General features: G+C 35.7%; 1 protein-coding gene across 2 annotated transcripts in view; it reads right to left on the bottom strand.

Annotated features, from left to right (window-relative positions):
• The window catches only part of LOC119773745 (C-C motif chemokine 14-like), a 43,473-nt gene extending 41,064 nt beyond the window's left edge, over window positions 1–2,409 (bottom strand). Inside the window, exons 1-4 of one of the 2 annotated variants that reach the window (XM_038270885.1) lie at window positions 2,289–2,409; window positions 2,090–2,204; window positions 1,665–1,742; window positions 777–1,511 (exon numbers count right to left, since the gene is read on the bottom strand). In XM_038270885.1, coding sequence (XP_038126813.1) covers window positions 1,478–1,511; window positions 1,665–1,742; window positions 2,090–2,204; window positions 2,289–2,367 — 306 coding nt within the window. In that variant the 5' untranslated portion in view covers window positions 2,368–2,409 and the 3' untranslated portion in view covers window positions 777–1,477. Of the gene's footprint in view, window positions 1–776; window positions 1,512–1,664; window positions 1,743–2,089; window positions 2,205–2,288 lie in introns of those variants that run through there. The other variant, XM_038270880.1, reaches the window with a different exon arrangement.
• Window positions 2,410–12,292: the final 9,883 nt, after the last annotated feature.

The following is a 12,292-nucleotide window of genomic DNA, read 5'->3' as shown; positions in this document are numbered from 1 at the left end:
TTAACGTGTCCTATATAGTTGAAAGTGTTATTGCTTTGGTCATATTAAAGATTTCTTCCTCTTGTTCTCTAACTCTTTTCTCACTTTAAACATGTGAACTGGGTATTAAAAATGTAAACAGATATGGTGTTTTCTCTTTCTTACATTTACAATGACATTACTGATATAAAATTAAGAATAAATGCTTGCACATCTTTATTGCCATACACCAAATGACTATGAGTGGTGAGATACAAACATCAATGGAAACATTTATATCCCTCATTCTGCTCTGATTGTTCTCTGCCTAGTGTAGGAGCAGGAGTAGCAGAAAGCAAAGGTAAAAAAAATGTAAAAGCCTTCTGGATGATCGGAAGAAAGAAGAACCTTATAAATGCGAAAATGAAAAAGAGATTCACTTCCAGCAAAGTTAAGTAAATTAATGATACATTTTAAAGTTATATCTAAATGCTTTTTCTTATTTTATAAAGGTATCAACTCCAGGAAAAATACAATGTTTTGTTACTTGAATTCCAGATTTTCAAAGCAGGGCCATGAATACCACAGTTTGCCATTCTCAACTGAAACAATTAGATGAGATTGACTATAATATTTGAAATTTCAAAGATTACTTGTTTTAAACATTAATGCCAAAACATTGAGAAGATTAATTGAATGACTAATTGAAGACTAATGGAGTAGTACAAAATCACATGAATCAGTAAAACGTACCAAAGTAAAATGTCACAGTTTGATGCAATGGAGAATGAAACAAAACAACTTTGAAAATGTCTTTAAATAAAAGCACACAACAGCATCAAACCCCTTAAAAACATATTTAATGTGCTTGATATATGATTCATATATTTAGCAAGTTATTCAATAATATATTGCAAGCATTAAAAATACATTAAAAAATGTTTAAAAGACATGCATGAGGTTATATGTCCCAAGGTATTAAAAACTAAAATGGGACAATAGGTCAACATAACAAAGCTTATAAAAGTACAAAGCAAGTACAGCCATATTTAATAAAGTAAAATAAAACAGTTACAGTAGGATTAGGCTCATCCTCAAAATGAACAATACACTTTGAAAATAATCTTTTGCAATAACAATCTTTTTGTCAAACATTTTTAACTCAGTTTTGAGAAGACCGACATGTTTTTAAGCAATAATCTTATTTTATTTTTAAACATATCTTGAACAGAAATAGATAATAATGAAAAGTAGTCAGTGAGTTTAAACATTGGTCTGTGTTTAATTAATTTGTATAATTCATTTCACTGGGTGAAATGAGTAGCTGAAATAACTATTTTTGATGTTTTAGTTCAATATAGCAAACTTTCCCCAATGCCTTTAAATCAGAGATTATTCTCAAAGATTTGATTACAGAAGATTAAAATATCTTAATTCCATTGCTGCAAATTTTTACTTTGTCATTTTGAAAGATCTTCTTCCTCCATGTGTGGAAATTTTTTTAGGTTTTCTCAGTTTTTTACCTGCTGTTCCGCTTGGCTTTCTGTTTTGAGCTAAAAAGAAAAACAAAAAACAAAACAAAAATAAATATTTATCATTTATATATGCAACAGTTTTCCTAAGATTAAACCAATTATGCAAGCGCATTTAGGTACTCTGGAACTAAACTGATACAGGATGCTACAAACAAAAAAAAATTATTTTACCCCAGACTATTAAGAGTGTCCTTCACCCACTCATCCTCTGGATTTGCACAGACTTCGTGGTAACTGGTGGTGTGGAAACTATGATAGACACATTTTAAGACAAACATGAGACACTGCTGATTTTATTATACATGCATAATCCATTAACTTAACAAAAACTATTTTATAAACAAGGTTATAAACAATAAATTAGTGACAGTAACTAATTATAAAAAAGTAATTTAAGGGAACAGACTGGAAGCAGAATTTCCAAAAACTATTTGCTTATCTATTTATTTATTACATTTTTTATTTAGCCACTTTTTAGAATTAAACCATGATTTTCATTGATGGTAGTCATGTCATGCCATATTTAATCTAAAGCTATATTTACCAGAAAATGAATACAGGCACACAGTGTAAGGGTTTATGGAGTAGACTCTTAAATGATGGCATTGATGCAGTCTCCCTGTTTACTTTGCCCCTTGTAGCCTCGTATGTGACGGATATTGACCACCATATCATCATATCTTTTACAGCAGTGTTTACTGAAGCGAATACCTACAGATCAAAAGGTCACACACAAAGCATGTGGTCTGTATTTCAGTCAGAATTGTACAGTTAAATCTGATGTTATAAACTTACCAGCAGAGTCAGCTGGGCTCAGTACCCCAACTATGATGAAAAATGGGATGATGAAAACCATGATGCTTCTAAGAGTCATGATGAAGAGGCAGCAGAGAACTAAATAAAAATGCAACCACTCAGTGTATACAGTATCTTTAGTCAGAGAGCTGCTTTTATAGGACCCAGAAGGAAAACAGGAAACCCAGGGCTGCATCATGGAAGCCAATACTCCTGATCTCATGTCATGATTACAAACAAGCTGTATAGTGCAAAACATGAGGTACGTAATCTCAAGTATACATGTTTCACCAAACTATATAAGTTTTCCCTAGAACAACAGTACATAGATCATTCTTGGATTCCCGAATAATATTTGTAAGAATAACTTTTTCAAAGTGTTGATTTAACACTTTTAGTTATTTCGGACTGAATGTTTCATTGCAGGATTATAGAACTACTTCCATTCATTTGGACATTCTGTCATGGTTTTGGTTTTGTTCAAGTTTTATCTCCAAGTTACATTGGTCTTATTTTTCATTCTTGTGGTCTAGTTATTTTTTAGTATATTTTAGTTCTCAGATATCTCTTGTTTGTCCTCTTGTGTCAGTCTCCTTTTCCATAGCTTCCTTCTTGCCTCTGTTCACACCTGCTCCCAGTCTGCTAATCAGCCTGGTCATTGTTTCTCTCTCCCATTTATTCTCCTCCTGCTCAGTCACTCTTTGCTGGTTTGTCGTCATTACCTTGTCCCCTTCTTGTTGTGACTATTCCTGGTTTTCAGCATTTTTGGATTTCTGTGGATTTCTGTTTTTGGATTTTTGCTTTTGTTGACCTTTTCGTTAATTAAACATTTAAGTAACAACCTTAAGCTTTTTTGTCTGCATTTGGATCCTGTCAAACCACCTCCATGGGAAAAGGTGCTTTTTAACCTAATGTGATTCTAGGAAAATTGCATACAGCCCTTACCACATCTTGATCTAACAGTATCAGTAGAAATGGAAGTGGTCTACAGTATCTTATAATCTCAAGATTAAGAAATGAACAGACACGTTATGTTGCATCAATAAGCCCCCTTCTCTTATCATTCACTATCGGTGCAAACTAGAGAACAGCTTTAAGATATAAACACATCCTGTTGTCAGCAAATACTCTTACGACAACAGTTGTCATGATCTTTGTGTTTCAGGTCCCCTTGTTCATCATTAGTAGTTGTTTTTTTATACTGGATTCTTCAACTAAAGCTCTGTGTTCCTCCCTTACATCTTACTGTTTTCTGCATGTTCTTCATCACCTACTTGTCCTGCATTTCTCTCTGTAGAAAAGGTGTTTTCATCTTATTTAACCTCTGTATTAGACTCTTTACCAAACCTACCAGAACAAAAATATGTAAAAAGATTTTGCTCACCTTTGAATTTTTTGCTTTTTTAAATATTTTCCTGAATTTATTATTTCAAGTTGTCAAAGAAGCTACAATGTCAAAATAAAAAAAAAATAAAAACAAAACTCAATATTTGTCAAAGAATGTGGACGTGGTTGTGGAGTAGAAGGAGGCATAGGTGAGTTTTTGCTCATTTAATGAAGAAGCAAAAAAGGCAACAGAAGCTAAATCCAAGAAAACCACTTTGCAGGGCCTCTTCCATTTCCTGTGACCATGTTATTACATTTTTTTAAATGTAAATGTCTCTTATAATGTGTCTTGTACTCTGAGCATAGAAAAACGAGATTGTGATCCAAATTCCCAAAAGGAGGTCTTTCACTAGAATAGAATAGAATAGAATAGAATAGAATAGAATAGAATAGAATAGAATAGAATAGAATAGAATAGAATAGAATAGAATAGAATAGAATAGAAAATCTCTTTATTGTCCACAATGGGGAAATTCTGCTGTTTGCAGCAGCAAAATGATTATAGAAAAAAAAATGTTCACACAAATGTGGACCTTAGAAAAATTTATAAGAATAACTTATTTGTGAAGAGTTAAAAGATAAACAATAAAATACTCTGTAGTGTTTGAAAACTATAAGAAAACGGTGCACCTGGAGAATAAATAACCAATGTACAGCTATGGATATTCTTACAATAATGGAAACAATTACAGACCAGAGATGGGCAGCATGTTAATAGAGATGTATGAGTCCCTGACATTTACTTAAAACAATGTTGCAGAGTGTAAGGCATGTTTAAAATCACCAGTTATTGCCACAATTGCATTTGGCTGTTGTGTTTGCTGCTTAATAGGAATTAAACTGATTATATCACATTCAGGTCTAAAAACCAATTGACAACAGTTCAATATCTATGCTGTAGTAATGACATGTCATGGATGACGCCATCTGTTGTTCACAAGCACTGCTAACACAACTTCCATGAACTTTCCAGTCTTCTTTAATCTCTATCTGTTTGTGTGGTCAGAAAGTCTGACATAGAGAAGCTGGAGTCCCATATATGTGCCTGCAGCCAGGATCCAGTAAAACACATAATACTGCATTCCCAATATTCTGCATGGGTCCATGCAAGGGCTTGGAGTTATTCTAACTTGTTTCCAAAAGAACTCACATCGGCCTTAATGATTGATGCAAGTGACGGCTTAAATTTGCTGCTCTTCTCTTTGCTCCTGCCCCCTGCATCCTCAGCCCCTTGGTCAATTCAGCTGGTTCTTAGGGAAGTACCTTGATTATTATTTCAGCTTTATATGTTATTGACCTACTCCTGGGTTTTAAAACATCTACTTGCTATAGTTGCCATAGTAATGCATCATGACAAGTTTTCAAAAAGGAAAAGAATATTTGAGAAATCCTTCCAATTTCACAGCTTACTGTACAACACCAGAGGCAAAACAAAAAAAAAAAAAATCAGGAAAAAAACACAGATCTACAACACAGTAGCTAAAGTTCTCTAAAAAATGAACATTAAAATCAAGCCAGTGGAATTACTCCAATGTGTGGCCACGTTAAGCAGCACAAATTTAAAAATTTTTGGATATAATTATATTCTATGTTTGTACATTTATATTTAAACTACAGTTTAAAATTTGTTTAGCATGTACTTTTCACTTTTGTAAGATAATCTGTACTCGAGTTGAGGGGTGATGAGGGGGAAAGGCATCGCCATTCATAAATGACCATCCCCCCATACCATCCCCTGTGACATCAATGTGTAAAATCTCCACTACCGGTATATATCAACAGTGATGGCAATAATATTGCTCTTTCAGCAAGTAGCCTGAGCAAAATAAATAAAATAAAAGAAGTGGCTAGCATGACTATGAAGCTGATCCCAGTAGGAAATTTTTTCTTTGCATTTTTCCCTAACTATTTAGGGGCAGTGATAGTCATGCCATTCCAGGGACTGACTGCAGTTCTACAAGAAGGTGCCTTGGTGAAGGTCAATGACCTGCGTACCTGACATGTAACAACCATACCACGCATATTGCTTTAGGTTAATAAACTATATTAATTAGACCGTGAATGCTTAAAAAAAGAAATAAAAAAATTCCACCATCCCACTTTTTTCTTTTTTTTTCTTTTTTTTAACAACTAGACTACTGAAGATAATCTATCAAAAGTATCTTGTTTGGTTTATGGAATTACTTCATCAATGAAAAATTGCTAATTTACTTACTATAATATTTAATCAGTTGATTGCAAAGTCTGCAACCGTAACAATAATCCCTGTTCTTTTTTGCTATTTTCTTCATCATAACTACTGTACTTACATGTGAGTTTTTACCTCTTAAATTCTTTCTTAAATCTTGTCTCTGCTGCAAAATACAGCAAGGTATGTAGATCTGGAAAAAAAATCCCTGTTAAAAAAATAGAGTTTCCTTTTTTTAAGTGGAAACAACATTACTGTGAGCTGTGAGAGTGCACTGAAATAGTAGTGCTACAGGCGTAAAACCACCATGACGCCAAAAAGACACTTAAAAAGCTTGGCGGAGCCAAGGGGAATTGCTTGTTTGTGGGTTTATCGCCAAGAGTAACAGCTTTCATTACACATATTTTATTTTCTACCTTAATCTAAAGAATGCTGATTGGGCTAGTTTAACAAATTTCCTTTTTCAAAATGATCAATAACTGTCACCCGGTATATTTCTATAAAGTTTCCTCTTTAAACATTAAATATAATTGCATCCTTAAACTAATTTAAACTTTATATGTTCTTTTAGAGATCATTTTCTCAAGAAAGAAAGTAAAGAAGATGACCCCTGTTCTCATTTTTCAAGCTCACGCTGCTGGATGCAGGACAAGAAAAAAGATGTGGGGAGAGGAACAAAAAAGAGGGTGAGTAAGAGTAAGAAGAAAGAGGGGGGGTGAGGGGGGGTCACCATTGAGTTGTCCACCCACACAAGGCCCCACTCTGGTCACCTGCGTGGGCGGGGGCCAAAAGAAAAGTCAAGGATGTGCACGTATACTTGTGCACATAGGCACACACAAAAAGCAACAAAAACAACAGCTTTCTAACACTAAATGTCAAATGTGGCAGAGCAATGTGGAATAAAAGCATTTCTAATTAGTTAGAAACTTCCTCAAGCCCACATAAATACGTTTTGTCTGTTTCCTTAAAAGCACTTTCACAACATAAGAGAGTTCAGGCAGCAGAGTGATAAAAAATATCTAAGAGCAGTTGGCTGTGGCATGATCTTTTTAAAAGATCCCTTTGTTTATCATAATAAGCATTATTCCCCACCGTCGGAGCAGTGTGGCACAAAAAGTAATGCACTCATCTGTGCTTTATTGAGGAATCAGGGTAAACCACTTCATATATAATTATGTGAGCCCAGCAGATTTGTCCTCACTGTTTCCTCCTACATGCCATCTGCCCTGTGTGTCCAGACTGTGGGTGACTGAGGTATCTGAAGGAGTTATTGTGGAAGATTATAAACAAACTTGTGATGTAACAGCCTTAATAACACTTTTGTTGTTCAAAAAAAAACTGCAACATCCATGGCCTCTGACAGAGTGAGCATCTGATGATGAGTAGAGCAGAAGATGGAGAGTTAAAAGGCCTCCCAGACATCAGGAATTGCCCAGAGGTGTTCCAGTCTGGCAGCGCTAACTCACGGCAGAGATGGAGATTTTAGAAGATACACCTAGCCAGAGGAGGTGAGGAGAACAGAAGGGACTAGAGTGGTAGAAAGAGGAGTATTTTTAGGGCGCTGTGTTATCTGTGGAGAGGAGGCCATGGCTTATCACAGGCAGGTCACATCGCTGAGGGGGGAAACAGCAAAGGCTCTCCACTGAGACGACAGATAAGACAGAACAGAGATTTTTCTCTCTCAGTTTCTCATATAGTCAGCCATATATGACCACAGAGCCACATACACACACACGATAAAATACACTTATAACAAAACAAATGAAAGTGTGAGAGTGTTGCAGCTTCACTCACATTGTTCTTAAGATCTGGTTTGCGCCAAACTCAAGTTAAAACCAGGTATTCTCTGATTCTTATTTATGCATTGCTATTTTGGCCCTACATCATTCTGTTTTATATCCAATTAAAGAAATTTATACACATGCACAAACTGGTAAATTTAGTCATTTCATAAATTCTGTTGGACACAGAAAATTGCATTGTTTGCCATCAGATATTTAAAAAAGACTTTGTTTCTTCTAGGTATCTGTTTTTGACCACCACTCGCTTGGGCCCTCACTAGATGGTGCCTTATAAGTTTTGCTAGATGGTGCTTGAGCAAAGTTTTTGTTCCTTTTTTGAATAATCATGGCTTTGTGATTCATTGATGGGTTGATAAAATGTAAAAACTGTATTATGGTGCAGGTGGGGGTGAGAAATAGCAGATCGAAGCTGAGGGATGTTTTTTTTTTTTTTTTTTTTTGTCAGTTCCAGAAGCTCACCCTCCATCCATAAACATGCCTTAAACAGGACTTTAGTAAAATATGAAATTAGCTAAAGTAAAAAGCAAGAAAATGGAAGAGTGGTGCAAAGACAAGCATCCAGTCTCTCAGCTGCAAAGGGAATGGATGCATATTTTTGACTCCAGTGACTGACAGACAAAAATGACGATATTACTGTATTTCTCCACAGCACTGTTTTTCCTTCTGTCTGTCTTCCTCTTCATTGTAGTGCTCCCTAAGATGTAAATGCCAGCAGAACAGATGGAAAGAGAGAACATCTCATCACTCTGACACCATGTTTATGCAATCACACACAAACATGGCACGCAAGCACTCCCCACGTGCACACACACAAATACTGTACACTTCCAAAGCAAGGTACTGATGGAGATTTCTCTAGTCATCAAAGCTCAGACAGGTACAGGCGCACACACACTTGCTGTGGTGGGGTGTTTTTGATGTAACCTTCCCTCTGTCTCTTCTTTTGAGCATTCTGAACACGGATGCACATTCAATCCAACGCACACATGAACTGAGTAATTTGCCAGACAGCAGCTGCCATGGAGGGAACCGGGTACCCAACAGAACGCCTCTGACATGCTAATGACGCTTTGTCGACTGTGGAGTCTGAATGCACAAACTTCCAAAGTGCAGATTTAGAAATTCTATTATCTCTAATACATCCAGGAGAACACCAGTCTGGTTGTATGAATATGAAACGATTTAAGCTCTGTGTTTAGGACTGCAAGCCAAATGAAACCATCTCTCGCTCCAGGAATATCTCGCTGAGCCTTTGAGGGAAGATCTTTTTTTTTCCACCTCCCCACTCCACACCACCACTAACCACCCACCCAATCAAATCCTCACTGGCAATGCGCTGCTCCTCATCTCTCTTTCCTTGCTTCTATTGTTCTTCTCTCTCAGACGCCCACACACCTACCGTCCCTCGGGCTTTTCTCTTTACACTCTCCCTCAAACGCACAAATTTACAATTGGGTACTTTTGTCTTTACTTTAGTGGAATTTTTTGCTGTCCTATCCACCCTCCTCACCTGCATCATACACAAAGAAAACTGACAGAAATGTTAATTCAATGCATATGCAAGTTTAAACAACAGCCTATATTTAGAACCCCTTGTTCAATACAGATGTGTGGGCAGGAGCCATCTGGGGCCCCTAGAAAGGACAAAAAGTCTGTGTAAGATGTGTGCATGTGGGGCAGGGCTAAGGGCCAAATGTAAGGTCCAAGAAACCCCCTCCGGAGAGGTGGGAATCTCAAAGGAGAGTGGGAAAAACATCCCAGCTATCATCAATCAAAACTTTGGGTGACACAAATGACCAGAAACAAACAGATCGTTCTCCATCCATGTCACTGTGTCACCGTGTCCCACCCACCTGCACTCGCTTCCTCATAGGCCCTTGCTGTACGCTTCCTAATGCCATTGGCTGTCAGCTCCCTAAGCGAAGTCGACGTTGCTCTCTTGGCTAATTGGGCTTTTGTGATTGCGCAGTCTATCGTGGCGTCAAGGGAGAATGAAACGTGAAAACGGTATTATGGTGGATGGGGGATAGATTGGCAGATCGAAGCAGGAAGATGGGGTTCTTTTACGATCTCAAAGTGCCAGATGCTCTTCCTGGGTCTATTGTGGCGCTTTACAGGGGACCGAGATGGTTTCAGTGTAGCAACTGCAAAGACAAAAACGCAAGATGGAGACCAACAGTTCGAGACATACAAACTCCCACAGTGTATGCACTTCAGTTGCACCCGCAAATACGCTTGCTTGTTCACACCAATCTCCACAAAATCAGCCAGCTAGTACCCATGCTGGTATGCTGGTGATTTTCAATGGAGGCTTTAAAAACAAAAATTTGGAAACATTAACAATTTCACTGTTTCGAACAAGAGTGTAGGAAGAAGGATCTTGGCCCACCCCTTTGTTTGTCTCTTCATGCTTTTTACATATGACCTTTTGTTTGCTTACAGTAGGGTTTTTTTTTTTTTTTTTTGAGGGGGAGGGGTTTATTAGTGAATCTACATGGCAATAAAAACCCGGCTTGAAGTAAAATAAGATTACATTTTATTGGAACTTACAAATTACAACAGTTTTAAAAACTGAACAACAAAAACTGCAGATTCTGCTATTTATTTTAGAGATCAAAATTACATGAGAGAATAAAAATGCTGATTAAAGAACATTATTACATAAGCTTTTGAAAGCTTTTAGTTTTATTTGAGTTTAACTTACCAGATTAAATGCAAACTCCAGTGTTTAGAAAACCATGATTGCTGCTGTGGATGTTTAAACTTAAGCAAACAGTTATCACGATGATTGTTATTTTTTGGAAATGTGTCAACATTTATGGTAGAACTTTTTGTTATGTATATTTATACATTTTTAGAGTATATTTACTCTGATTTTGATAGTTGCCAATGCAAAGGCACTTCAAGTGATTTAATTTACCCAATCAATTCTTCCGTGTCAGACTAAGGAGTGATGAGATTTATTCTAGCCTCCTTATTCTTCTGTTGGTTGCAATACAATAACTGGAATGTTATAGTGTTTACTGGACTAGAGATGCATGCATAGTGGTGACAAGGACAGAAATAATTCTGCAGGAAACATCACTGGATCTTCAACATCATCTAAACAGATAACAACCAAAATATAGAGTTTTTATCACAACTTGGTATAAAATAAATGATAAAGATTTTTGATAATCCCAGTATCCAATGATGTGCCCCAAGGCTCTTTTTAAAACCCTGCTCTCTCTCTATACAGATAATCTGGATGATTATTTCTAAAACTCCAATTCTTTTTTGTTTTGTTCATTTGTTTATTTGTAGCCTTTAAACATAGAAAATGCATTCATGGTATGCCAAAAGTTCAGCTATTAAAATGCTTAAATATTATATCAACTTAGTCATCCTTGCAGAGTATAGTATTTCATTGAAAAAACACACATAAAATTCTTCCTTTTTTTCTCTCTCCATGTAAGAACACACCTTCTGTAAGGTGAAGTTTGATATTACACCCAGTTAATACTTTAAAAACTATCTTTTTTATCTCCTTATAAGAGTTGTACGGTTCTTGGCAATTTGAAAGTGGGTAGGAGGTCTATAAATTTCTTCATGGACTTACAGCTCATCTGGTCATAACAGCTTAAGAGGTTGATGTGACATGTCATGGATTTTATTATCTAAATGTACATTTGAAAAGGTAATTATATGCTAAAACATATTTTATTTCATTCTCTATATAGAAATGGTGATACAGCTATTTTTTTTGCCCATGATTTTGAGAACTTGATAATAGGAAGATTCAGGTTTTAAGATTGAGTTGTTAGCTTGTTATCAATCCATATATTATACAATAAGAAATTTGAGATAAGGGCAAATATAGTTTTTTTATTATCCTCCAAATTAAAGAGGGTCTGACTGATCTAACTGTTCCAAGATTATATCCCATATTTCATTTTTTTTTTCTTTTTTTTTTTAAAGCTTATCATCAGGTCTTGTATAAAACTCAGGTATTTAAACTCTGTAATATTATCTATGATTTCTCACTTAATATTGACATTTGGATAGTCTTTCCATTTTTTATTAGTAAAATAAATCACTATTTTTTTTTACAACATTCAAAGAGGAACATGAATCATATAACCAAGTATTTTCGCCAGGGCAACCTACAATTTAGCAACATTTTCATATGTTCAGAAAAATGTGTCACCTGCTATTTTTCACCTAAAAATGTAAGATCATTACTTTACACTTTAAATAATAATGTGCCTCAAATAGAACCTTCTGGTACTTCCATGGAACCAGCCCTTGCTTGGGACACAACCTCATTGATGCTTACAAACCTGGAGTGCTTAGACAGATAAGATTTTATACATTAAAGAGTAAATATGGACATTTTATTGAAACAGATTGAAGGTTTACTATATTAAAACCTTAAATAAGACTTAAAAAAACTGCTTTCATCATCACACCTTTATTAAGATTGGGCTTCATTGTTTCAATAAAATCACAGCAAGTGGTTTTAGTTGAGCATTTTTTGTTGAAATTAAAACTGCATGGGGTGCAGGGGGTAACCAGTATCCTAAGATGTTGGATACTATTTAACACCATGCTTTACATATTTTTGCTTTCTATACTGCTTGTCAGTTAGA

Source organism: Cyprinodon tularosa, unplaced genomic scaffold (assembly GCF_016077235.1).
Source record: "Cyprinodon tularosa strain WSP-4 unplaced genomic scaffold, ASM1607723v1 ctg12, whole genome shotgun sequence".
Lineage (NCBI taxonomy): Eukaryota > Metazoa > Chordata > Actinopteri > Cyprinodontiformes > Cyprinodontidae > Cyprinodon > Cyprinodon tularosa.
The sequence above is the reverse complement of the archived record's forward strand: the minus strand, read 5'-3'. Positions and strand labels throughout refer to the sequence as shown.